Below are 24093 nucleotides of genomic sequence, written 5' to 3'. Positions count from 1 at the left end.
CTCTGCCCCATCAGTGGCGCCCCCACAGATGGAAGCTAATTTTACATGTTCCACAAAAATGGGAAATGAGAGGGGAAAAAAGTCGTGTCAGCAAGAGATTTATAAGACACAGAAAATCGAGAGCTGGCAATTCTCTGCCATGTTTGTGCTCCAGGGCCGGTGATTTAGCTATCGCTGCCTGGTAGCAGTGATAGGACACACACACACACACAGCTTCTCCCCAGGAGTCTGTCAGATGTTAAAAAGATGTTGTTGCAAACTGATCATCAGCAGCTAAAAACAAGTCAAACATCAAACACAAAGACCACACGGGGACTCGGCCTTATTTCTCTAACATACATTTCTCTCCTTCCCACTCTCTTCATTTTTGTCCGTGTTCATGAACCTGCCAGGGAGCTTTTTGATTTGTTCTGCTGTTTTAGAGATCATATTGTTTCTGGTGTGTTGTTTTTATTATGACTGCTTAATTCATATTACTGCCTGTGGCAGGGCAAAGGGACGGGGATGGAGCAATAAAGCAAGAGAGAGCTGCATGGTCTTGATATATGGCAGGCAGCATGTGTGCAAATGGGGGGCTGTGGATGTCTGTCCAAGCATCCAGGGCTGTGCTAATGAGGGTGGCAACGTTACAGTGCAATTGTCAAATTATAATGACAATTTTTGACAATTTTCTTTGCAGTCTCTGCTTGATCCCTGCACTTGTATGCACAAACACACACATCACATACTTGGCACTTAAACTGAGAGACAAGCGTGTAATTTATCATTCACTATGGCTGGAAAGCAGAGGCAGCGGCAGAGCGACTGGGAAGGCTCCATTCATCACTGTGATAAAGTTTGACTTGTGAGTTGTACATCAAGACCTCTTTTCCCTTCAGTCATTGTCAGGATGACCCTTAGACAAGTAAGTCGCAGCCAGTGACACCAATCATTATTCATAAAGTTAAAAAACAAAACAAGTGACAACAACAAAAAAGGGTATAACGTGCAAATGTTACACAGAGTTTGGATTCAAACCCAGGACCTTCTTGTTGTGATGCAACAGCACTAACTGCTGCTCATGACGGACAGTGGCAAAAGGTGGAGGACGGCTGCAGATTACTAGGACAGCATAAACTTACAGTAATGTTCAGATGATCAATGATCAATTAAGCACATCTGGGGCATTTTATTAAATTTGTCTTTGCAGAATTTGCCTGCTTAAAGGCAAACAAATAAGCTGCAATAGCAATAAAAACCTCGACTAAAAGGGAAAAAAGTGTGGTAAATTAAATTGTAGGGTGATGATGTTATGTTATCATGATAAAAATAAAATTAATTGATTTATGACCTGCTGTAATTTAGAAGTAAATATTTTAGTAATATTTGTGTAGCATATTTAATTTATTTTTTAACAGTTTTCTTACATAAGGGGAGGATTATTAGACCCCCTGTGAAAAGTATTTCCCAAGCACTGTTAAACCAAGCAAGGAATTTTTAACACAGCTTTTCAAAACATCCTCATTTATTTTGGATGCTTACATTATTTTACTTTAGACACAGAAACAAAAGTATTTTACAAAATCACTTTTGAACATTTTTTGGTTTCTTTGTTTTTTACCAGGGACAAAATTATTGACCCTTCTGATGCTAATAGTCAATTATGTATCCTTTTTGCTGGATAACAGCCTGCAATCATTCCTTAGTAGTAGTTTTGAACTGATCTCACAAACATCTCATGAGCAATCCCAACCCATTCTCCTTTGGCAGATCTCTTGGGGTCCTCCAGATTTGATGTTCTTCTGGTATGGACCTTAGGTCCACCCTAATGGGATTCAATTCAGGGCTTTGGACAGGCCAGTTTGGGTTCTTTGTTTTGTTGAAAGAATGAGATGAATATGAAACAGGGCCAGTTTTACTGCTGACTGCTTGAAGTTTTCTTTCAGAATCTTCATAAATCCTTCTTTCTTTATAATTATTTCCACCTTCACAAAATTCCCCAGATCCAGAAGCACTGAAGCATTCCTACAGCATCATACTCCCACCACCGTGTTTCATTGCAGAGACTGTTCTTTGGGTTGTAAGCCTCTCCCTTCTTTTCCCAAACATATGCAGCGTCTCTCAGGGCGCAATTCCGGCACGCATGATCTTTAGCATATGTCAGTCTTGCTTGTAACTGTCTGTTCTGTAGAAGTGAAGTTTTTCTTGGCCTGTAACCTTGCAGTCCACTCTTCTGCAGTGTTCTAGTGGTACTTTGAGACTACAATTCATGACCTGGCTAAGTAGTTTTAGACGCATCTCTCACTAGTTTTCTTTCTAGTGTCTTTGAAATCTTTTGCTTAATTGACAGGCTTATTCTGTACAGTGTGGCTCTCTTTCAATTTCTTGATTACACTTTTCAGTCCAGTTATCAACACTGTCAAGGACTCATAACTCTGCATATCCATCTCATGTTTTATGGGCATCAACAGTCTAAAGTGAATTGTTTTTTGGTTTTGGTATCATAATTTCTCTAGTGACAACTCTTGCTAAAGTACAGCATATAAATTTGCAGATAATCCTCAGTATTAACTTGATTTTTTCTGTAGTAACTATGTTATTATATGCAAAAGAAATAGGTTATGCTTTCTAAAGAAAACTAGTAAGGGAATGCTATGTTGAAAATCCATTGCTCTGTTAAAAAAGCACTTGGGAAAATTTGGACATAAATGTTACATTTCATGACGTGGGGGTGGGGTGGTGATTGTGGGCTAAGAACTTTGTTTCAGGCATTTTGGTATGTACTCTGTATGCCTTTTATATACCAGTTCAAAATATTGTCTAAACTTTACAATTGGGTGGTACAAAATGACACAAAACCGCTGCCAGAAAGTATTTGCTGAGACTACAACAAGCGACTTTCAATTTTTCTCTAGACTGGTGATATGAACAGCTTTATTATGCTTGTTAAGCAACTGCAGTATATGAACACCCTACCACAACTAGGATTTCTGTGCTCGTCAGACCTTTTACCTTCAGTCACATTCGAAAAGAAAAAAAGAGCCTTGTTTAGGTTAGAGGGCAGAGCATGGGGATCGAAGGATTCTACAGACAAATGGCAAAGTCCATTTTTTCAATTTTGGAATTATAATTTTACAGCAATGAATCTAAAATAGTTGTGTGTATGTAATTTCTTTCCATCCTCTGTATTACAGCCAGCTGAGGGAAAATGACAGGAGAAGAAGCAGGAGTAGCATGGCTTTAGCAGGGCCAGTGGTCAGAGATGTGGACCCCCCAGTCCCAGAAGAGCCCAGGTTGGACACAGTAGCCCTCTCTGAGTAGAGCGGGATGACATCAAACTGGCCACCATCAGCACCCTCCTGCTCATCTTCTGTTTGTGTCAATTCCTCCTCTTCCTTACTGTCCAACACCTGTCGGGGAACAAAGTGTGAGTGAAAGTTATTGTTGCATTTTTTCTGCTTGGACATTTTCACATTTCATAGTGTTGAAAAACAGTGCCACTCTCTGGGTCCTGGTGAGGAGGAGAAAATGTCAAAGCTTTTATGTGTTCTGTTGAGTTGAGAAAATAGAAATTGAAACTGAAAAACTGAATCTGTATTAATTATTTAAGCTGAAGCTATTAGCACATGCCTAATTACATTGTGTGTTTTTCTGTTTTGTTTGTTTGTTTTTTGCCATGTGCAACCACAAACGTCTTTTGAGCAGAGCCCTGATGATCACTGCAGTGATATGGGTGCTAGTGCTGCTGGTTAAATCCAAGACCTATGTGCAGACTGTTGCTTTTCTCATAATATGCCACGATCCTTCAGATGAAACACTGCCTCTGATCCTGGCTTGTTATAGGTATTTATATATATCTGACTGGGATTGTTTGAGTCTTTTCTAACATTTGATTATCTAGTGTGAAAATCCGAAGCTCCAAATAGGGCTGAGATGAGCAGCAGGTATAAACTGAGAGGAATGAAGTGAGTTAAGGTGGGTCCTGTAATGCCTTGAGGATGCAAGATGGAATGAGCCGAGAAGAGACAAGATGTGAAGAAATAAGACAAATAACATATTAGTGAATAGAGGAAATGATGAAAGGACACAAAGAAAAGAGGGAGGAGGGAAGGAAAAGGATTTGAGAGAAGAAATAGGACGGGGAAGACACAGGGCATGAATAAATTCATGCTAATAAAGCCTAAGCGATGCACTGCTTCCAACCAACACCTCAAATAATCTGTTTACTGGGAGAGAGACAGACAGACATAGAGAGCGAGCGAGCAGAGGAGGACAACCAAGACAGAGAGAGAGAGAGTTGGAATCCCCTCTTGTCCACTGGCCCAGATTATCTCTGGCAGCAAATGCATGCTGGAAGCTAGAGAGCCACAGCCGTGGCAGATTGTGGCCTTTCCAAGGTTACATTAGGCAGGGCCACAATTGGCTTGGACCACATTTATTGGTCAGTGATGGACAAGAGCAGCCGGGAACCATGGTTCTCAAAAGATGTGTTCTCACCACATTTCAGAGTGTGTTTATGTGTGTGTGCGTGTGTATGCGTGGGGTGGGTGAGGGTGTGTGTTTGGGGTGGGGGAGGGTGTGTGTGTGTGTGTGTTTTGGGTGGGGAGGGTGTGTGTGTGTGTGTGTGTGTGTTTGGGGAGGGCCAGTGACAGAAATAGTGTGTCAGTAACAATCTGTCAGGACAAGGAAGGTAAATAGTGTTTGAATGGTCAAATCTAAAAATAGACATAAATTAAAATGAAGCAGTAAGTGAGTAATGCAGTGTGTCTAATTTCATCTCAAACAGATGAAACCCATTTTACAAGCATATATTCTGACGGGGCTGCACCTTTTTTCTCACGGTTTGCACATGAGCACTGTGGATAGAAAAATGATGGGAGAGCAGCGTGTGCTGGCTCTGAGGTCAGTTACAATAAGTACTTTGTGTGGAAACAAAGCATTAGCGAGTAAACAAATGTCAGTGATCAGCAATGTAGATTATTGTCCTCTTGGTAAACACCTTGGCCAACATTGTATGTGTGTGTGTTGGAGTGTGTGTGCTTCTGTGCTGGGAATATTTGTATCAGCGGAGAATGCAAACATGGCACACAGCCCAGATCTTGTCTGAGGCCTTTAGTATGGGCTCAAAATGTGGTCATAAATATTTTGTACTTGTAAATCAGTTTTGTATGTGTAAAAAAGATTTGTGTGTGGACTTTTTTGGAAGCCAAAAAAACCCTGCAAGTTACAAGTACGAATTTTGACCCTATTTTTCTTCCTTTCATCTGATTGGTCAATGTCATGTCATTCACAAATGTAACAATCCAATCAGAGAACAGATGGGTTTGGCTGTTGGAGGGGCACATTCACACCAATGTGGTGTGAATGTTGGATAAAATGTCATGGTCCTGAGCCTGGTGTCTCAGTGTTTATGTTTTTGGTTATTAATATTCTTTGTTTCAGTTAGTTTCTGGTTATATTTCAGTGATTTTTAGATCTCAGGTTTTGTTCTGTGTGTCACGTCAAATAAGATATTTGTGTATCTCCTGTGTCTCCCCACATGTCTCCATGTCGTTGTTTGATACTCTTGTCTCTCTCACAGCCGTATCTCCTTGTTAAGTCTGTGTCATCGTGCCTGTCTTATGTTTCCTGTTTTACTTTGATAGTCTCATGTCCTGCGTTCAGTGTTTTCAGTTTTGCTTCCCCTTTGTTTCATCATGTCAGATTAGGTTCATATGTGTCGCCCTCCTGTTGCGTATTCCCTCATTACTCCCTTGTGTATTTAAGCCCTGTGTTTTCCTTTGTCCGTTGTCGTGTCATTAACTACCTCCATAATAATAATAATAATAATAATAATAATAATACATTTTATGTATAGGCGCCTTTCAGACCCTCAAGGTCACCTTACAGTAACATGTAAACAATACCATAAAAAACATAAGAAAAATGTATATATAGCAAACATGGTAGATAAAATTTAGACATAAACAGTCATAAAAGTATAAAAGCAAATATAAAAACTGAGCAAGGTAAAAATGGCCTAAGACAGATCAGGTGTATGAAATTCTAAACAGATGAGTTTTGAGTAGTGATTTAAAAGTGGTGAGACAGTGTGTGGTCCGTAGAGCAAGTGGAAGTGCATTCCAAAGTCTCGGGGCAGAACAACTAAAGGCTCTGAGTCCCATGGTAGTCAGGCGAGCAGGTGGAACTGACAGAAGGGAAGCTGAAGAAGAGATAACACACATGTCTTGTGTGTTATCTCCGTGCTCCTCATGTCTCCTTGTAACTCCTAGCTCCTTGTTTTCCCATTTTCTAGTTTATTAATTCTGTGTCCCTAGCTTCCTAGTTTCCAGTTTAGGTTTTGCTTTTCCATGTTTGCTCATCAAGTGCTCATCAAGCCCCCATCAAGATGCTGGAGAAGAACACCGGAACCGTGAATTGGGAAGCAGGCAGAAATAACAGGATTTAAGCAACTGCACACGAGCCCGAGGACGACTGCTGGAGTTCCAACACCAGGCTAACATCAATGGGTGAACACAAACCAAATGACTTTTTATTTACTTGAACTACAAATGGCACTTGTCAGAAAAAGTCTAGATAATGAACAGCTTTAATGTTTTCCCTGAAAGAGTTTAGTTTAATATGTTCCAGTTTACCAAACTGTTTGAAATATTTAATTTGAGTAGAGACGTACCTGAGTTTGTAAGTGGGTGTCAGTATATATGTATATACACACAGTACTATTATATTTGTGTTGGTACTCTTAAACCAGGGAAAGTGTTATAGGAAGCCTTGATCTGTGGGTAAAAGGCAGTCGTTATCCCCGCCTTACCTGGGCAGAGCTGGAGCATCCTTCTCTCCTACTCTGTTTACCTGCTGCTCATCTTTAATCAACTGTAATACTTAAGGACCAGTGCGGCCATCTAGACCAGTGCGGCCATCCAGACTCTGGGAGATTATCTTAGAATGGTAAACGGTAAACATGACTCCCCGAGTTGTCACCCCGTGTTCTCCCGATTTGACTCAAGTTCCTAGGGTCATGACAGTCTTCAGCAAGGAGGTGGCTCCTTCACTACCTCCCCACAGGCCATACGACTGCTGCAAAGACCTCGTCCTGGGCTCTATTACCTACCAGCAAATTGTACAATCTCTCCCGCCCTGAGAGGGAGTGTATGGAGAAATACATTAGGGATTCCCTCACCGCTGGGATAATTTGACCATCCTCCTCCCACATAAGGGCTGGGTTCTTTTTTGTGGCCAAGAAAGATAAGACCCCCAGGCCATGCACTGAGTACCGTGGACTTAATCAGATCACAGTGAAAATTAAATATCCTCTTCACCCCAGTAATTCTGTCTTCAAACTCCTCCAGGGGGCATCCGTCTTCACTAAACTGAACCTACGAAATGCTTACCATGTGGTTCGAATTTGTGAGGGGGATGAATGGAAAATGGCGTTTAATACACGCCTCGGTCACTTCAAGTCTTTAGTGATGCTGTTCAGCCTTAGTAAGGCCCCAGCTGTCTTGCAGGCACTTATCAATGATGGTAATGGCCTATATTTGTATAGCGCTTTACTTAGTCCCTATGGACCCCAAAGCGCTTTACACTACATTCAGTCATCCACCCATTGATGACTGAATGTACTCATCCATCCATGTGCATCAAGTTTTGCATGGGCTCCTTGAGAACAGACTGTATGTAAAAGCAGAAAAATGTGAGTTTCATGTAACTACAGTATCTTTCGGCTTCGTGTTTCAGGGTGGGCAGGTGAAGACTGATCTGGAAAAAGTAAAAACCATGGCGGATTCGCCCACTCACACCACCTAAAAGCAGCTTCAGCGATTCTTGGTGTTTGCTAATGAGGAAGCCAAGCATCCATTTGTTGTACTGACTGATCATAAGAACCTCCGCACAATACACTAACCTCCTCAGCCACTGATCTTTCCCCTTTTGAGGTTGCTTTTGGCTACCAGCCACCCCTGATCCCAGCCTTGGAGTGAGAAGTACCAGTTCTCTCAGTCCACCAACGTCTACGTTCTGAGTTACCCTTAGTTTCCTTTTGCACATATTTAAGCAATCATCATTTTCCTCAGTTTTGTGTAAACGTGAAAAAAGTATAGCAAAGTTTATTCTGCGTCTTGCTGTCTTGCCCATGTCCCTCACTTCTGTCCGACTAAGCTGCAAAACACCACAGAAAGCTCATACCAAAGGAAAAGAGAGATATCTTAAGGGAGTTATGAGTTTAAGTTGGTGACAAAAATACCTATATATGTAGATGGGGGAAGGACCCACAAAGGGTTGGGAATCAACACCAGAGTGGTGTCCCCTCTTTACTAGAGGTTTCCCAGCTCAAAGCACGAAGGGGCCAGCACTTGACAGGTGTAGCTGACCTGTTTCGGTGGATGTCAGCAGTTCTAAATACAGTTCTTTGTTATTTAAATATGTCTCCCTAAAGCTCTTCTGCCAACCGTGGCATTTAACCATTGTGAACATGAAACAAAGGAGATGTTAGAATTATGTTCCTTAATGTAAATGATCTGGGAATTCCAGTGAAAAGATGTAGAATAATTACCAAACGTAAAAAGGAAAAGGCACAGATGAACGTCCTTCAAGAAACCCATCTGCTGATTGTGGAAGATGAAAAACCCAAAAGATTTGTCTTCAAAAATACTTTTTATTGTTCACATAGAAATTCACGTAAAAGAGGAGAAGCAATATTAATCCCTAATACTATTCATTTTGCGTGTAGAAAGGAAATTAAACACAATGAAGGCAGATACTTCACAGTTAAAGGACTGATGGACCAAACATTGTTACACTGGTGAACGTGTATGCACCACCTGAAAGTGGACGGAATTTTTTAAATCTCTGTTTGACGCTGTATCAGTGGAAAGTGAAGGAATCTGTATATGTGGGGGGAATCTGAACGTAATAATAATTAGTCATATGGACACAACTAGCTACAGGAACCTGTTACTAAATTAATTAGAAATATGTGGTGATGACTCTGTAAGGCTTCATGTGTTTTTGCCTTTGTTTTTGCTCACGCTCTCTTTACCTCTGCTGTCTCCTGCCTGGGCAGAACTCACCACAGGCTCTCACCATTGGCCCACGCACCTGCAGGCAATTACACACCTGAGGCTCATTATCCAGCAGTTTCTTGGCCACTACTTAAGGTGGTGGCTCAGAGCTTCTCGTCGCTGGACCGTTAGTGTAACCCTGGCTTTGAGTTTCTCTTGTGTTTTTCAAGCGTTACTTAGCGTTGATTCTACTTCATCTGTTTGTAAACAGATTTCCCTGGACTGTTCTCTTAGGCATTTCCTTTATTCCCAAGTGTGAGTATTTCCCTGAGCAGTGTGGCGAGTGTTGCGTGGAGCGTGTTGGCATACGTGAGCAGAGCAAGAGTGCAGAGCAGTGGAGTGTGTGGAAGAGCCCCCTTTCCTCCCTACCCTTGGATCCCCGGAGTCCCCATTCACTACCAACACTTTGTATATAGTTCACTTGGTGTTTGTAAATAAAAGACTCCATCCATCCGCTTATCCTTTTCAGGGTCGCGGGGGGCGCTGGAGCCTATCCCAGCTGTCATAGGGCGAGAAGTGGGGTACACCCTGGACAGGTCGCCAATCAGAATCAGAATCAGAATCGTGTTTATTGGCCATGTATATGTGCAGACACATACAAGGAATTTGGTTCCAGTAGATGGTGACTCTCAAGCACAGCAATGTAAATCACACACACACACACACACACACACACACACACACACACACTTCTATATATACATTAAACATGCACAATCTAAACTTATATACATAGAATACAGGATGACAGAAATGAAATGAGGTGGAATGAATACTACAGAATGTACATAAGGTGCAGTTGCAGTCTGGCAGTGGGAGCAGTGTGACAGTTCAACTGTTTAGGAGGGAGATGGCGAGTGGAAAGAAACTGTTCCTATGTCGCAGGGCCAACACAGAGAGACAGACAACCATTCGCACTCAAACCTATGGGCAATTTAGAGTTTCCAATTAACCTATCCCCACTAACTGCATGTCTTTGGACTGTGGGAGGAAGCCGGAGTACCCGGAGAGAACCCACACAAACACGGGGAGAACATGCAAACTCCACACAGAACTGATGGTGGAATTGAACTCAGGAATTGCTGTGCGGCAACAGTGCTAACCATCTTGGCACCATGCATCCCAAAAATTAAAGACTGTTAAGTTTAATCTTTCCGTCTGCGCTTGAGTCCGTTCAGTCAGCCCTGACAGGAAGAAATGATTTATTGATGTACAGAGAAATTGCCACCCTCTCCAAAAGAATTACACCCACTACTCAGTAACCCCTTCTGTTAATTCTAGAATAGACTATTTTTTTACACAAAGACAGAATAGGGATAAAATTCGAGAGTGCGTCATCAGAGTATTGGATGATTCAAATCATAGTAATTAAAGCTGAGGTTGAAAAGTGCAAACAGAAATACAATTTGGAGGGTTGATGTCAGAATATTGAACAACCCAGAGATAATTAAAGAAGTCAAGGGGGAGATAAAACAATATCTAGAAGAAAATGATGATGATGATGATAAATTAGGACCAAAAGCCACAAAACTACTGGCAATTTACAGCATTAACAACAACACATTATCAACTTCAACACAAATCCAATGAGATATCTGACATTTTTAAGAAATACTTTTGGACGGTAATTTAATTTTTGGAGTTTAACCTGTATTACCAAGACCTTTACTTTCAACAAATAACCACTAATCAAAATGAACTCAAAGCATTTTTGGAGAAACTAGATTTACCATCAATTGGACAAAAACAGAATGACATTTTACTTGTCTGTGAAGGTTCTCAGTCATCCAGGTCATCGTAGTCAAAGGAGTTTGCAAAGAAAAAAGCGTCTGGACTTCTTTGAGTTGCTTGAAGACGTTTCACCTCTCATCCGAGAAGCTTCATCAGTTCTAAGGTCAAATGGCCGAGAGTCCCAGATTTAAACCCAGTGGGAGTATCCCCCCAAGGAGGGACAAAGGACCCTCTGGTGATCCTCTAATGACATGCGCCAAGGTGTGAAAGCGGGTGTGGGACCTAATCAGCCAGGGTTTCGGGTGAGCTCATTGTGAAACCTGGCCCCACCCTATCATGTGATTTCCTGAGGTCAGATGGCCCAGGATGTGAGTGGGTGTTAAGGCGTCTGGGGAGGGATCTCAAAACTGGATTATAGATGGCAGACAGTTGGTGTCGTAAACCACCGCCTCTGTTCAAAGATGGTCGCTCACAGTGGACATAGATGGCCTCTTTCACTCCTCTTTCAAACCATCTGTCCTCTCTGTCCAATATGTGAACATTGGCATCCTCGAAAGAGTGACCTTTGTCCTTAAGATGCAGGTGGACTGCTGAGTCTTGTCCTGTGGAGGTGGCTCTTCTATGTTGTGCCATGCGCTTGTGAAGTGGCTGTTTGGTCTCTCCAATGTAGAGGTCTGGGCATTCCTCGCTGCACTGCACAGCATACACCACGTTGTTCAGTCTGTGTTTTGGAGTTTTGTCTTTCGGGTGAACCAGTTTCTGTCTGAGTGTGTTGCTGGGTCTGAAGTACACTGGGATGTCGTGCTTGGAGAAAACTCTCCTGAGTTTCTCTGATACACCGGCTACATAGGGGATGACAATGTTGTTGCGTCTGTCTTTCTTATCCTCCCTCGCTGGTGTCTGATCTTCTTTTCTGTGCCTCTTTGCTGACTTCACGTCTTCAAGCAACTCAAAGAAGTCCAGACGCTTTTTTCTTTGCAAACTCCTTTGACGACATTTTACTTGCAAAAATAACTAAGGAGACATACAAATGACAAATGGCAAGCTTAAGGCAAATAAGTTTATTTCAGTAATTTAACTTAAAAGGTGAAACTAATATATTATATAGACTCATTACATGCAAAGAGAGATATTCCAAGCCTTTATTTGTTATAACTTTGATGGCTTACGGCTAGAGCAGGGTGATATGGCCAAAAATATTTATCACGACATATATTTGAAAATTTGCGATAACGATATAACTGAAAATACAACTCCACAACTTTACTAGCGCAAAAAAACCCCCATCCATTTATTTTCACTTCAACAAGCAGCTGTTTTTTATGTGCATTAAAGCTATATAAAAATTTAACAGTGCAAATGCAAATTCCTTGCTGAAAGTTTAACCAAAAGGCATTTCCAGTAGAAATGGGCTGACATATCCTGAGCATAACCATGTATAATATCCACTGAAGTTCAAAAGAGGTGCTTTGCAACATTAAACAGCAGTGTGCCAAATAAAAAAGCAAATTCGTATTTTTTGGACCATAAGGTGCACGGGATTATAAGACACATTAAGTGAAACAAAGCAGTCAGATAAATCAAACTTTATTCAACTCATTCTTCTTGCTTCCTCCACTTCTGTACCATTGATTCATTAATGCTGTATTCCATCACAGCTGCTCTATTCCCATGTTGTTGCAGTATATTAATGACTAACCTCGTATTGTGGATGGATTATCTCAGTTGTTCTCCTGACTGAAGTTTGGTCCGTTTACAGCATCCTGCCATGCGATTGCATTTGTCCCTAACCATCAGGAACCTTCACATTAACTTTAATCGAGTAGAAAAGTGTTAGCGTTCATCCTCCAGCTTCACTGTTTATGTTATGCTAACATAGCTATGTCGCTAGCGATCACATAGCACATCATTATATACCAGCTAGCCCAACTTCAGTAACCCTACAAACGTCACTGCTGTTTAGTTTCCTGTCTTCATTTATGTTGGAAGTGATAGCAGAGCTGTACGTTTGAATTGTTTTCGGAAATCTCTCAGTCAGAACATGCTATATCATGCTTAGGTAACTAGCGAAAATAGTGAGCTAACTTCCGCTAACTTCCTGCTAACTTCTAACTCCATTAAATGTAATAAATTCTTTTTTCATGGATGCCTGGATGTTAAACTTAATAGCTACACCTGGTAAAGCAGCAATGCTGATCGTTTTATTAAAGATGAAAATAATTTAAACAGTTTTAAACTCTCAGTGATGCCGCAGTGTTCGTTTGACTTTGGGACCTGAAGCGGACAGAGTTTAGGACCCAGATTACTCCCAGATTTACGAGCACCTTATTCCGACAAATACGGCAATCCGATTGTTCAGTGGTGACGTGACGAATCCTACTTCCGGGCCTAAAGTAGTCTGCGTTTAATATGGCTTTTGTGTTGTTAACATGTTTAATGTTTTGTATTTTCTTCTATTTAATCTCAAAAAGCTCCTAAAAACAGTCAGTGATCACTGTTGACCTCCCTCGGCTTTTATTACTGCTAATCATTTATTTAAGCTCAGTTTTTAAAACCTTACGATGTAACTACAGCACAGCCCATGCAGCAGTATATGAATGACTAACCTCGTATTGTGGATGGATTATCTCACTTGTTCTCCTGGCTGAAGTTTAGTCCTTTTACAGCATCCTGCCATGCGATTACATTTGTTCCTGACCACCAAGAACACTCACGTTAACTTTTATCGAGTGGAAAAAAAGTTAGCTTGTTTATGTTATGCTAACATAGCTGTGTCGCTAGCGGTCACGTAGCACATCATTATATACCAGCTAGCCAAACTTCAGTAACCCTACAAACGTCACTGCTGTTTAGTTTTCTGTCTTCATTTATGTTGGAAGTTATAGCAGAGCTGTACGTTTGAATTTTTTTCCAAAACCCCGCAGTCAGGACATGCTATATTGTATTTAGATAGAAGCTAGCGAGCTAACTTCCTGCTAACTTCTAACGCCGTTAAATGTCATAAATTCCATTTTCATGGATGCCTGGATGTTAAACTCAATTGTTACACCTGGTAGAGCAGAACACTGATCATTTTATTAAAGATGAAAGACTTTAGACAGTTTTTCAACTCTCAGTAATGCCACAGTGATCGTTTGATATATGGACCTGCAGCGGAGTTTAGGCCCAGACACGGCCAGTGACGTCAGACTGAACAACCGGATAGCTGCGCCCCGCTTGCATGTTCTACAAAAAAAATGTGCTTTGGTGGGTATCTGACAGACAAACACCAAACCAGTTCCCCATCACTGAAGTGGCACCATTTTTACAAACCAATTCTGGTTCATCCGTTTCACTCAACGATCCGCTTTCTCCCTTCTCATTCTCCGGTTTTTTTTGGCCATGTGCGTATGAAAACAAAGGCACTGCGCATGCGCGTTTTACCCATATTCTATCGCGATATTTAATTTTCTTATCATTGCCTAACATTGTACCGGTATTACCGTGAACGGTATAATATGGCCGAGCCCTACTTACAGCTTATGAAAACCTCAGACAGCTCAGACAATTAGAATATTGTGAAAAGATTCAATATTGTAGGCTCAAAGTATTTAAATGGTCTCTCAGTCTGGTTCAGTAGGAATTCCAAACATGGGGAAGACTGCTGACCTGACAGTTGTGCAGACAACCATTATTGGCACCCTCCATAAGGAGGGAAAGCCTCAAAAGGTAATTGCAAAAGAAGGTGGATGTTCCCAAAGTGCTGCACCAAAGCATGTTAATAGAAAGTTATGTGGAAGGGAAAAGTGTGGAAGAAAAGCTGCACAAGCAGCAGGGATGACTGCAGCCTGGAGAGGACTGTCAGGAAAAGGCCATTCAAAAATGTGGGGGACCTTCACAAGGAGTGGACTGAGCCTGGAGTTAGTGCACCAAGAGCCACCACACAAAGACGGATCCTGGACACAGGCTTCAAATGTCGTATTCCTCTTGTCAAGCCACTCCTGAACAGCAAACAATGTCAGAAGCATCTTATTTGGGCAAAAGAAAAAAAGAACTGGTCTATTGCTCACTGGTCCAATGTCTTCTTTTCTGATGAGAGCAAATTTTGCATCTCATTTGTAAACCAAGGTCCCAGAGTCTGGAGGAAGAATGGAGAGGCGCACAATCCAAGATGCTTGAAGTCCAGTTTCCACAGTCTGTGCTGATTTGGGGAGTCATGTCATCTGCTGGTGTTGGTCCACTGTGCTTTATTAAGTCCAGAGTCAACACAGCCATCTACCAGGACATTTTGGAGCACTTCATGCTTCCTTCTGCAGACAAGCTTTATGGAGATGCAGACTTCATTTTCCAGCAGGACTCTGCACCAGCCCACACTGCCAAAAGTACCAAAACCTGGTTCAATGACCATGGGATTATTGTGCTTGATTGGCCAGTAAACGCGCCAGACCTGAACCCCATGGATTCTCTATTGGGCATTACCTAGAGAAAGATGAGAGACACGAGACTGAACAATGCAGAAGTCCCTAAGGCCGCTATTGAAGCATCCTGGTCTTCCATAACACCTCAGCAGTGCCACAGGCTGATAGCATCCATGCCACACTGTATTGAGGCATTAATTCATGCAAAAGGGGCCAAAACCAAATACTGAGTACATATGCATGATTGCACTTTTCAGAGGTCCGACATTTCTCTATTTAAAATCCTTGTTTTATTGATTTCATGTAATATTCTAATTTACTGAGCTTTTGAATTTGGGGCTTTCATAAGCTTTAAGCCATGATGAACAAAATTATAAAAAATAAAGGGTTGAAATATCTAGTGTTGCATGTAATGAGTCTATATCATATATTAGTTTCACATTTTAAGTTGAATTACTGAAATAAATGAACTTTTGCATGATATTCTCAATTTTTCAAGTTTCATCTGTAATAGGGAAGGGAGTCGAGAACCGGTTCCAGCAGCCCAATTCTCCGGTCTGTTTAGGTATCAGTCCCACTTTTCAGTTCTTGCACTCTGGCTACAAACAGCTGATTTCAGTTTGTGTGCTGGAGGAGGAAAATAGTGGAGCAGTCTCCAGCGTGGATATGGACATTACTTTTATTTTTATTGCACAAAAGAATGAAAGCGCGACGGTAAAGTGGAGACTGCTCCAGGACAGGAACAACTGCATTAAGCTATTAATGCAACTTCACAAGCTCTTCGTAAGCACTGGCACAGACTGCATGCTAATGGTAAGCTAGCCAAGAATGCAGAGTAAACGCAGAACCCAAACCCAGCACCGTGACATAGTGCTGAACTTTAACAGGTAACAAGCTGATAAGCAGTCAGGCCGCAGCCTCCATTTCTGCCTGTTCATGTTTCTAAAGCAGAATCACAGTGACCATCACTTTAAAGCATGTTTGTGCTGGTTTCCATCTTTCATGTGTGCTGTCGGCTTTGTGTTCATATCTAAATACTAAGTGAAAAGTCACCCGTGTCCTCATTAGTGTGTTCATTTTACAGAGTAACATGAGAGTAACATAACGAGTAGTATAACGAAAGTCTTTTTTCTGGGTGTAATTAAGGTACGTACTGCAAGAAAGGTAAAAAGTTTTAAGAAAAGTATTCTGTGTAATATGTGCAATTACTTTCTTGAGTAATGACCCCCACACTGACCATAACAAAGAGGGGAAAGACTTCCAACGTGCACAAACATTTGACCACATAGCATGTAATTAATTTGCATGAATGTAATGTCTTTGATATACTGCTTAGAGATGGTGGTGACTCTCAAAGTGGAGCCAATGAGAATCAATAAGAAATTGAATTGATAATCGATATTGATAATGGAATTGGAATTGCTAAATTCTTATCAGTTTCCATCCCTATATATTAAAGCACTTGCTCAGATGATTAGGCAAGATAACTTGTTGACAGGGATCAAAATCAATAACCAAGTACACACTATTAGTTTATTCACAGACAATATCATGATATGTTTAACGAACCCAGTTAATTCCTTTTTTAAATTAAGTCAAGCATTAAACACATTAGGAAAATACTCAGGTTACAAGATAAATATTAAAAAGACTCAACTTCTATTATTCAATTGTATTCCAGACCAAAAGTTCCAAGAATTGAAAATAAATTGGAAAGCAAACAAACAATATCTAAGTTTTTAGTTACAAACATAACTGAAAACTTAGCGACCTTATACCAAAGCAACTGTTCTGGTATATTAATGCAATACACAGTACACCAAATAGAAATAGAGACCTCGATATTCAATTTTCCAATCCAAAGAAGTATAGGGGAGAGTAAGATCAAAGTTTCAATAAAAAAAATTCTAATCCTATAGTCAGATTTACTCTAGAAAAATGATACTCGGTAGTAAAACTTCTAAAGCTGGAAATGGATTTATTACTATTAAAATGGATAGTATATGACAACAAATTCACACCAGGAAAATTAGACTCCAGCTTAAATGGTGGGCACTAAAGGGGATTATAGCACAACTACTCAAAAAGGACAGCTCATAAGCTTTCAATATCTAAAAGACACATTTGACCTCACGAGCCAAGATTTCTATGGATATCTAAATATATTTATATATAGATACGTGTGAGACTATTATTTGAGATAACACTGGCAAGTGGCACAACAGTGTAGCACACCCATTTTGAGGACCCCCATGATGGTTTTTCCTTGTCCTAAATTGAAAGATTTAATAAATACTGAAAAGATATCAGCTTGATTTTTACAGGCCCATAGTTTTAAACCAGTAAAAATGGAAGACTAACACAGTAACTGAGGTATAAAAGCCCAGCAACAGAGTAACCACATAATAAATAAAAAAACATGCAGTGTCACAGTGATTTGATGGGCTTAGACCAAAGATAACAAGAAGGCTTTAGGATAAAAGTCTGAAAGGTAATTTAAAATGTGGCAGCAGTGATGAGCGGTGATGAGCTTTAGCGTACTCACAATGTTATTGTGCTCAGGCAGGTGGTTATTGTTCAGCAGTTCATCCTTCTGAACCAGCGGGGAGGGTCTAGGCGCAGGAGGTTGGGTGATGTCTGCAGGTAGCGAGTCGAGGCTCCCCATCCAGCTGATGGAATTACCTGCTTGGAGAAACAGCCACATCACTCCCTCTGTCTGTGTGTGTGTGTGTGTGCAACACTCCATCTGTGTAGGCATGAAAAAACATCTATTTGGCAGCTTTATTGTTAGAGCTGTTGGCAGCTAGATAAATTACAATGATTTATGGACAATACATCGATTTATAGATCCAGGCTTTAGTGTTTAGATGTTTATGGCCATTGTGAATGGACACCAATATTGACAGTTCTTGTGATTGAATGACAGCTGAAGGGGCTTTATCCTGCAGATTTTTCTTTTTCACACCCTACAAACCCACAGAGCCAATCTGTAAGACTCTCCTGACTACTAAGGTTGCAGCATGTAGCTGCCTTTTAAAAAAAGGTAGAGCTCAGTTCATGCTGAGTACACCACTGCTGGAGACAACCACCCAGACTGATCCAGCAGACAGTGTCACAGTCATTTTTCCCTTTCTTTCCTTTGAGCTGATTCTTGATATATCTTTGATATTAACACACATTAATGCTGTTTTCACAATTCCTCAGATGCATTATTTAAAGCAGACATTATCAAAATAAATTGTGTGTCAAGTCTTGTGTGTCTATTTTCAAACAATCCCAGAAATATAAACACCTGCATGATTTAGTGTAAAACACATCTGCATTTGCATGCAGAGCATCATGGGACACCATTAAACCATAAGCTGTTACTTTTTATATTTTTTAGGCTACATTTGAAAAATTGGCTGCACAGCGTAGCTTATGCTACCTCATGAGGAAATGGTTTTAAGTAAGTAAGATTCATCAAAGCAGTCATTTTCTTTCTGACAAGTAGGTATGCATTGGGCTGGCCTGTTTTTTCATTCATTTATTTGATTAACAGCATTTTTTGCTGTTGCATTTGATTTTATTACATGTAAAATATTTAATTTATGTATCATGGCTGTCAAACAATTTAAAAATGGAAATTAACAAATTATATTGCAATCAATTTAGACAAGGGGTAACAAACAAGTTAATCAAACTTGTTACATCCTGTTATTTGGAATGAAAAATTACTGCTGTATATGAAACGTATGTACTGTAGACTCACGCAGGCAGCTGTTGTGGGTGAAGATGCGCTGCAGTTTCAGACATTCCTGCCACTGGTTGCCACTGCCTTCACAGTTGCACCACAGCGACACATCTGCAGAGCTGTTACTGATGTAGTTGGGCGTCATGATGGTACCTGTGGTTTTAAAAGGTCAAGGTGCTGTCATAGAAACTTTGCTGTGGGCAGATCAAAGGTTCTGGATTTTCCATTTTAATGATTATCAATCTTTGAGACGATATTCTAAGAGACTTCAAGCATTTATTGGCTTCTACATAAAGTTTTACTTAGAACGACTGAGCACGAAATTGAAACCCGGTTTTGTGTTCTGCAGAACAACATAACAACCACTTAATGACCTTCATTTAAAGGACCAAGGGATATTGAAATTCTGCAGATCCTATAGTTTTCTGGTGCTATCTTATCAATTTTTAAGCCACAAATCTGCATTTTGAAAATTAGCTAGCGCTTTAACAGGCAGTAAAAAACATGACTCAGTGCAAAACAAACACACAAAGAACATTTCAACATTTGATACATTAGTTTCCATTTGTTCTGATAGATAGATATCTTAATACATTTAATATCAACATTTTTGGAGCCCTCATGTAAGTTACTTAACAGGCAAATATAAACTACTTTGGAATAGAACATGGATAGAAATAACAGAAACTATTATCCATCCCTCAGTTTACAATACAATAAGGTTTTTCATTACAGACACGTGAACAAATATTGTAACACGTGTCTACAATTCAAATGTAGTTTTCTGGGATCATGTTAAAACTGGCACAATACTGTAATGTTAATAAAAAAGGTAACTTATTTGATACTGCTCTTTCAATGTATATGTTCTTTTTAAAGGAAACCAATCTGTAAGTATGGGTTTGTACCTCGGGCAGGCTACCTCAGTGTAAAAGTTTGTGCCTTTAAAAATGCCATGAGACTTTGAGAACGATCATCAACTAGTGTCTGTTCAAGACAGCATGCCCATAGTACTGATGTGTCAGAAAAGAATTAAAGAGCGAGCTCTTTGTATGTGTTTGTGCCTGCACCTGCACATTTGTGACGTTGTGCTAGTAATCAGCATAATAACCACACCCCTAAAAGTGCACCCTGATGAGACCTGGAAAACAAACTTTCAAGCAACGGTGAGTACACTAGCGTATATAACACCAGGTAGTGTGTTAATTTGTGCTGTAAGAACATCTCCACCCCCATTAAGCTCGCCCAAATTACCAGAACACAAATATCATAACAAGGCCCAGAAGAACCAGATTGGTTGCAACCAATAGCAATGACGTAGAAGCGACAACACCATTGTACTGTGTGAGAAACATGCATGAAAGCCTGCACAAGTGTCCAATTTGAATTTGTAGGTGCAATCACGTTGCAGAAGGCTTCAACTTTAATGGCCCAGAATGTCATCTCTGCTTTTTGCAGATGATGTGGTTATGTTATCTTTATCAGGGGGTGGTCTCCAGCTTGCACTGGAGCAGTTTGCAGCTAAGTTTGAAGCAGCCGGAATGTGAATCAGGACCTCCAAATCTGAAGCCATGGTCTTCAGCTAGAAAAGGATGACGATCCCACTTTCGATTGGGGACAAGTTGGCACCCCAGCTGGAGGAGCTTAGGTATCTCAGGGTCACATGTGAGGGAATATGGTGGCAACAGATTGAAAGACGGGTTGAGAAGGCGTCTACAGTGATGGGGACACTGTACTACTCTGTTGTGGTGATGAGAGAGCTGACTGTAAAAGCGAAGATCTCGATTTACCGATCAATCTACGCCATCAACCTCACCTATGGTCAAAAGCTTTGGGTAGCGACTGAAAGAATGAGATTGTGGCAGATGAGGTTTCTCTAAGGGTGGCTGGTTAGAATGAGGAGTTGAGACATTTGAGAGGGGCTCAGGGTAGAGCTGCTACTCCTCCATATCGAAAGGAGCCAGTTGAGGTGGTTTGGGCATCTGACAAGGATACCTACTGGGTGCCTCCTGGGTGTGGTGTTCTGGGCATGTCCCACTGGAAGAAGGCCCATGGGAAGACCTAGAACATGCTGGAGAGATTACATCTCTCAGCTGGCCTGAGGCCGCCTTGATGTTTCCCCCAGATAAGCTGAAGAAGGTGGCTGTGGAGAGGGAGGTCTAAGCTTCTGTGCTTAAGCTGCTGCCCTGCGATCCGGCATGGATAAGCAAGTAAATAAATGTCTGTAAATTTCAAACACTATTGATGAGATAGATTACAACATCAAGAGAGGGACTGTAAAATGCACATTTTTTTAAACTGCAATGGTGTCAGATGGGACAGGTTGAAACAGTGACAGTAGGACTCGTTCCCTTTTCTTTTTCCTCTTTTTCGTTGTTTTGTCCATGCTGTGTATTTCATGATTCTTGTTTGTTACACTTCAAAAGTAACTAAAGGCTCTGTGTTTTCTAAATTTCTCTGAAACTGTAGTAAAAATGACAAACACACCAAACCCGACACTTCAGCAAGTTCTGTCTTGTTGCTGGTAACCTGCAGCCTTCTATTTTTTTGGTAAGTCAGTAGCTTATTCGTCTTTTTCTCCCTCCTTCCCCGTGTGTTTAGTACCTATGAGTCCAGCGTAGGCTCGGAGACAGAGGCCTGGTGAATCTTTCAGGCAGCCACTGGTTGGCAGATGAGATGGCTGGCAGTTATTGAGGAAATCAGCTAGTCTGGACCTGGCAACAACACAAACAACAAGTCAATATCAACATTAAAAGCAGGCAAGACTAACTTACACAACACCTTCTGATGTATAATAAACTTAGTACAAAAAATTTGTCTTTGGCTGAATATTTCTTTGCTGTAGCAATGCTCCTTAGCAAAAAATCATCTGTCTTTAAAAAGCCTATTTATTTCCCATTAAATGGTGTCACATTTGTAAAGAAAATGCATTTATGGTTTGAGCAGCAGAGTATATGGGTTGCACCCATGAAAAATTTGCCAAATATTATCTGCCAAATACTAAACAGCTTATTCTGTTATTGACTCTTGTTTTGATCCTCTGTTACTGTAGACACCAGCTGATGATCAGGTGTTTGATTGGCACCTCAGTAACAGCAACTATGAACGTGGACCCTGCTACAGCAGTCAGTTGGTGTCTCCTTCAAACATTCATCATGTTTGATAGATGTGGACAGGGCCCATGCCGTAGGGCAACTTCAAGCAGGTGTTCATAACACCAAGCTGCAGTTTATTTGGAGTGAGCCCTAATACCATCTCCAAATAGAACATCAATATATACGGTGGATGTCAGAGACACACTGGACAAAGTGGGCCGCTCCCATGAAGACAAAGCCAGACCATGTCAACTCTCACCACCTGGGACCTTCTACAGATTTGCAGTCAAGGTTTGCAGGACAACATGACTGATGGCTCTCTCACTCCACAAACCAATCTGTGATTTCAAAAGGGTGCCAGGAGGCCTGCTGATTGGCCTTCACCATTTGTGCTGGTGTTGGCAACATGAAAAGAGAGAATGCTATAATTACTGCTGGACCAATATGGTAACAACTTTTTGGTGGAGGCAGTGTAATAGTGCATCTCCCTCACTAAAGGAAAACAAAGGTTTCAATCATTGGATGCATAGCAGTGAAAATGTATGCTATTCCTTCTGATGATACTGCCTAAGGGAAGCATGTATAATGTAAATAGAATTGGTCCTAGCACTGAACCCTGTGGAACTCCATAAATAACCTCAGCGTGTGAAGAGGACTCTCCATTTACATGCACAAATTGGATTCTATTAGATAGATATGATACAAACCACTGCAGTGCAGTACCTGTAATACCTACAGCGTGCTCTAATCGCTCTAATAGGATATTATGGTTAACAGTATCGAATGCTGCACTGAGGTCTAGCAGGACAAGCACAGAGATGAGTCCACTGTCAGAGGCCATAAGAAGATCATTTGTAACCTTCACTAAAGCTGTTTCTGTGCTGTGATGAGCTCTGAAACCTGACTGAAACTCTTCAAATAAGCCATTCCTCTGCAGATGATCAGTTAGCTGTTTGACAACTACTCTTTCAAGGATTTTAGATATGAAAGGAAGGTTGGAGATTGGCCTATAATTAGCTATAAGCTATTATGCTTGTTGTACATAGCTGATTAAAAGAGAAAGGCTGATCATGTTTAAGACTGAAGCATTATTTAATATTAGGACTTCTTTGCGCAGTGTTGAAGCAATGGTGTCTAAAAGACACGCTGATGGTTTGAAGGAAATAATTACAGATGTTAACTGAAAGATCAATTGGAGAACAAGAGTCTAAATAAATGTCAGTGTTATGGAAAGTAGCTGTACATAATATTACTTTTGTGAGATGGTTACGAATATTTTTTTCATTTTGAAAGAAGCCAAGTAAGTCGACTAATAAATTAAATGATCTGTTGATGCTGTTATTTTTAGTATCTATAAGGAGGTCTAAGGAGCTTGGAAAGAAAAGCGTCTGGACTTCAGATGGTCAGATGGCCCAGAATGTGAGTGGGCGTTAAGGCGTCTGGGAAGGGATCCCAAAACTGGATTATAGATAAACGCCCAATTAGGATAGCCACATGTTTTAAGTGTTTTAAGCACTTAAAACATGTAGCTATCCTAATTGGGTGTTTATAAAGTCAGCAAAGATGCACAGAAAAGAAGATCAGACACCAGTGAGGGAGGATAAGAAAGACAGACGCAACAACGTTGTCATCCCCTATGTAGCCGGTGTATCAGAGAAACTCAGGAGAGTTTTCTCCAAGCACGACATCCCAGTGTACTTCAGACCCAGCAACACACTCAGACAGAAACTGGTTCACCCGAAAGACAAAACTCCTAAACACAGACTTAACAACGTGGTGTATGCTGTACAGTGCAGTGAGGAATGCCCAGACCTCTACATTGGAGAGACCAAACAGCCACTTCAAGCGCATGGCACAACATAGAAGAGCCACCTCCACAGGACAAGACTCAGCAGTCCATCTGCATCTTAAGGACAAAGGTCACTCTTTCGAGGATGCCAACGTTCACATTTTGGACAGAGAAGACAGATGGTTTGAAAGAGGAGTGAAAGAAGCCATTTACGTCCACTGTGAGCGACCATCTTTGAACAGAGGCGGTGGTTTACGACACCAACTGTCTGCCATCTATAATCCAGTTTTGAGATCCCTTCCCAGATGCC

General features: G+C 40.9%; 1 protein-coding gene across 1 annotated transcript in view; it reads right to left on the bottom strand.

Annotated features, from left to right (window-relative positions):
• Window positions 1-471: 471 nt before the first annotated feature.
• Window positions 472-24093, bottom strand: part of gfra3 (GDNF family receptor alpha 3) — an 84336-nt gene continuing 60714 nt past the window's right edge. The window contains exons 5-8 of the mRNA XM_005458860.4: window positions 21504-21613; window positions 18918-19052; window positions 17712-17848; window positions 472-3389 (exon numbers count right to left, since the gene is read on the bottom strand). Coding sequence (XP_005458917.1) covers window positions 3168-3389; window positions 17712-17848; window positions 18918-19052; window positions 21504-21613 — 604 coding nt within the window. The 3' untranslated portion in view covers window positions 472-3167. The remainder of the gene's footprint in view (window positions 3390-17711; window positions 17849-18917; window positions 19053-21503; window positions 21614-24093) is intronic.

This window comes from Oreochromis niloticus, linkage group LG2, assembly GCF_001858045.2.
Source record: "Oreochromis niloticus isolate F11D_XX linkage group LG2, O_niloticus_UMD_NMBU, whole genome shotgun sequence".
Taxonomy (NCBI): Eukaryota; Metazoa; Chordata; class Actinopteri; order Cichliformes; family Cichlidae; genus Oreochromis; species Oreochromis niloticus.
This window is presented reverse-complemented; position numbering and strand designations above follow the sequence as displayed.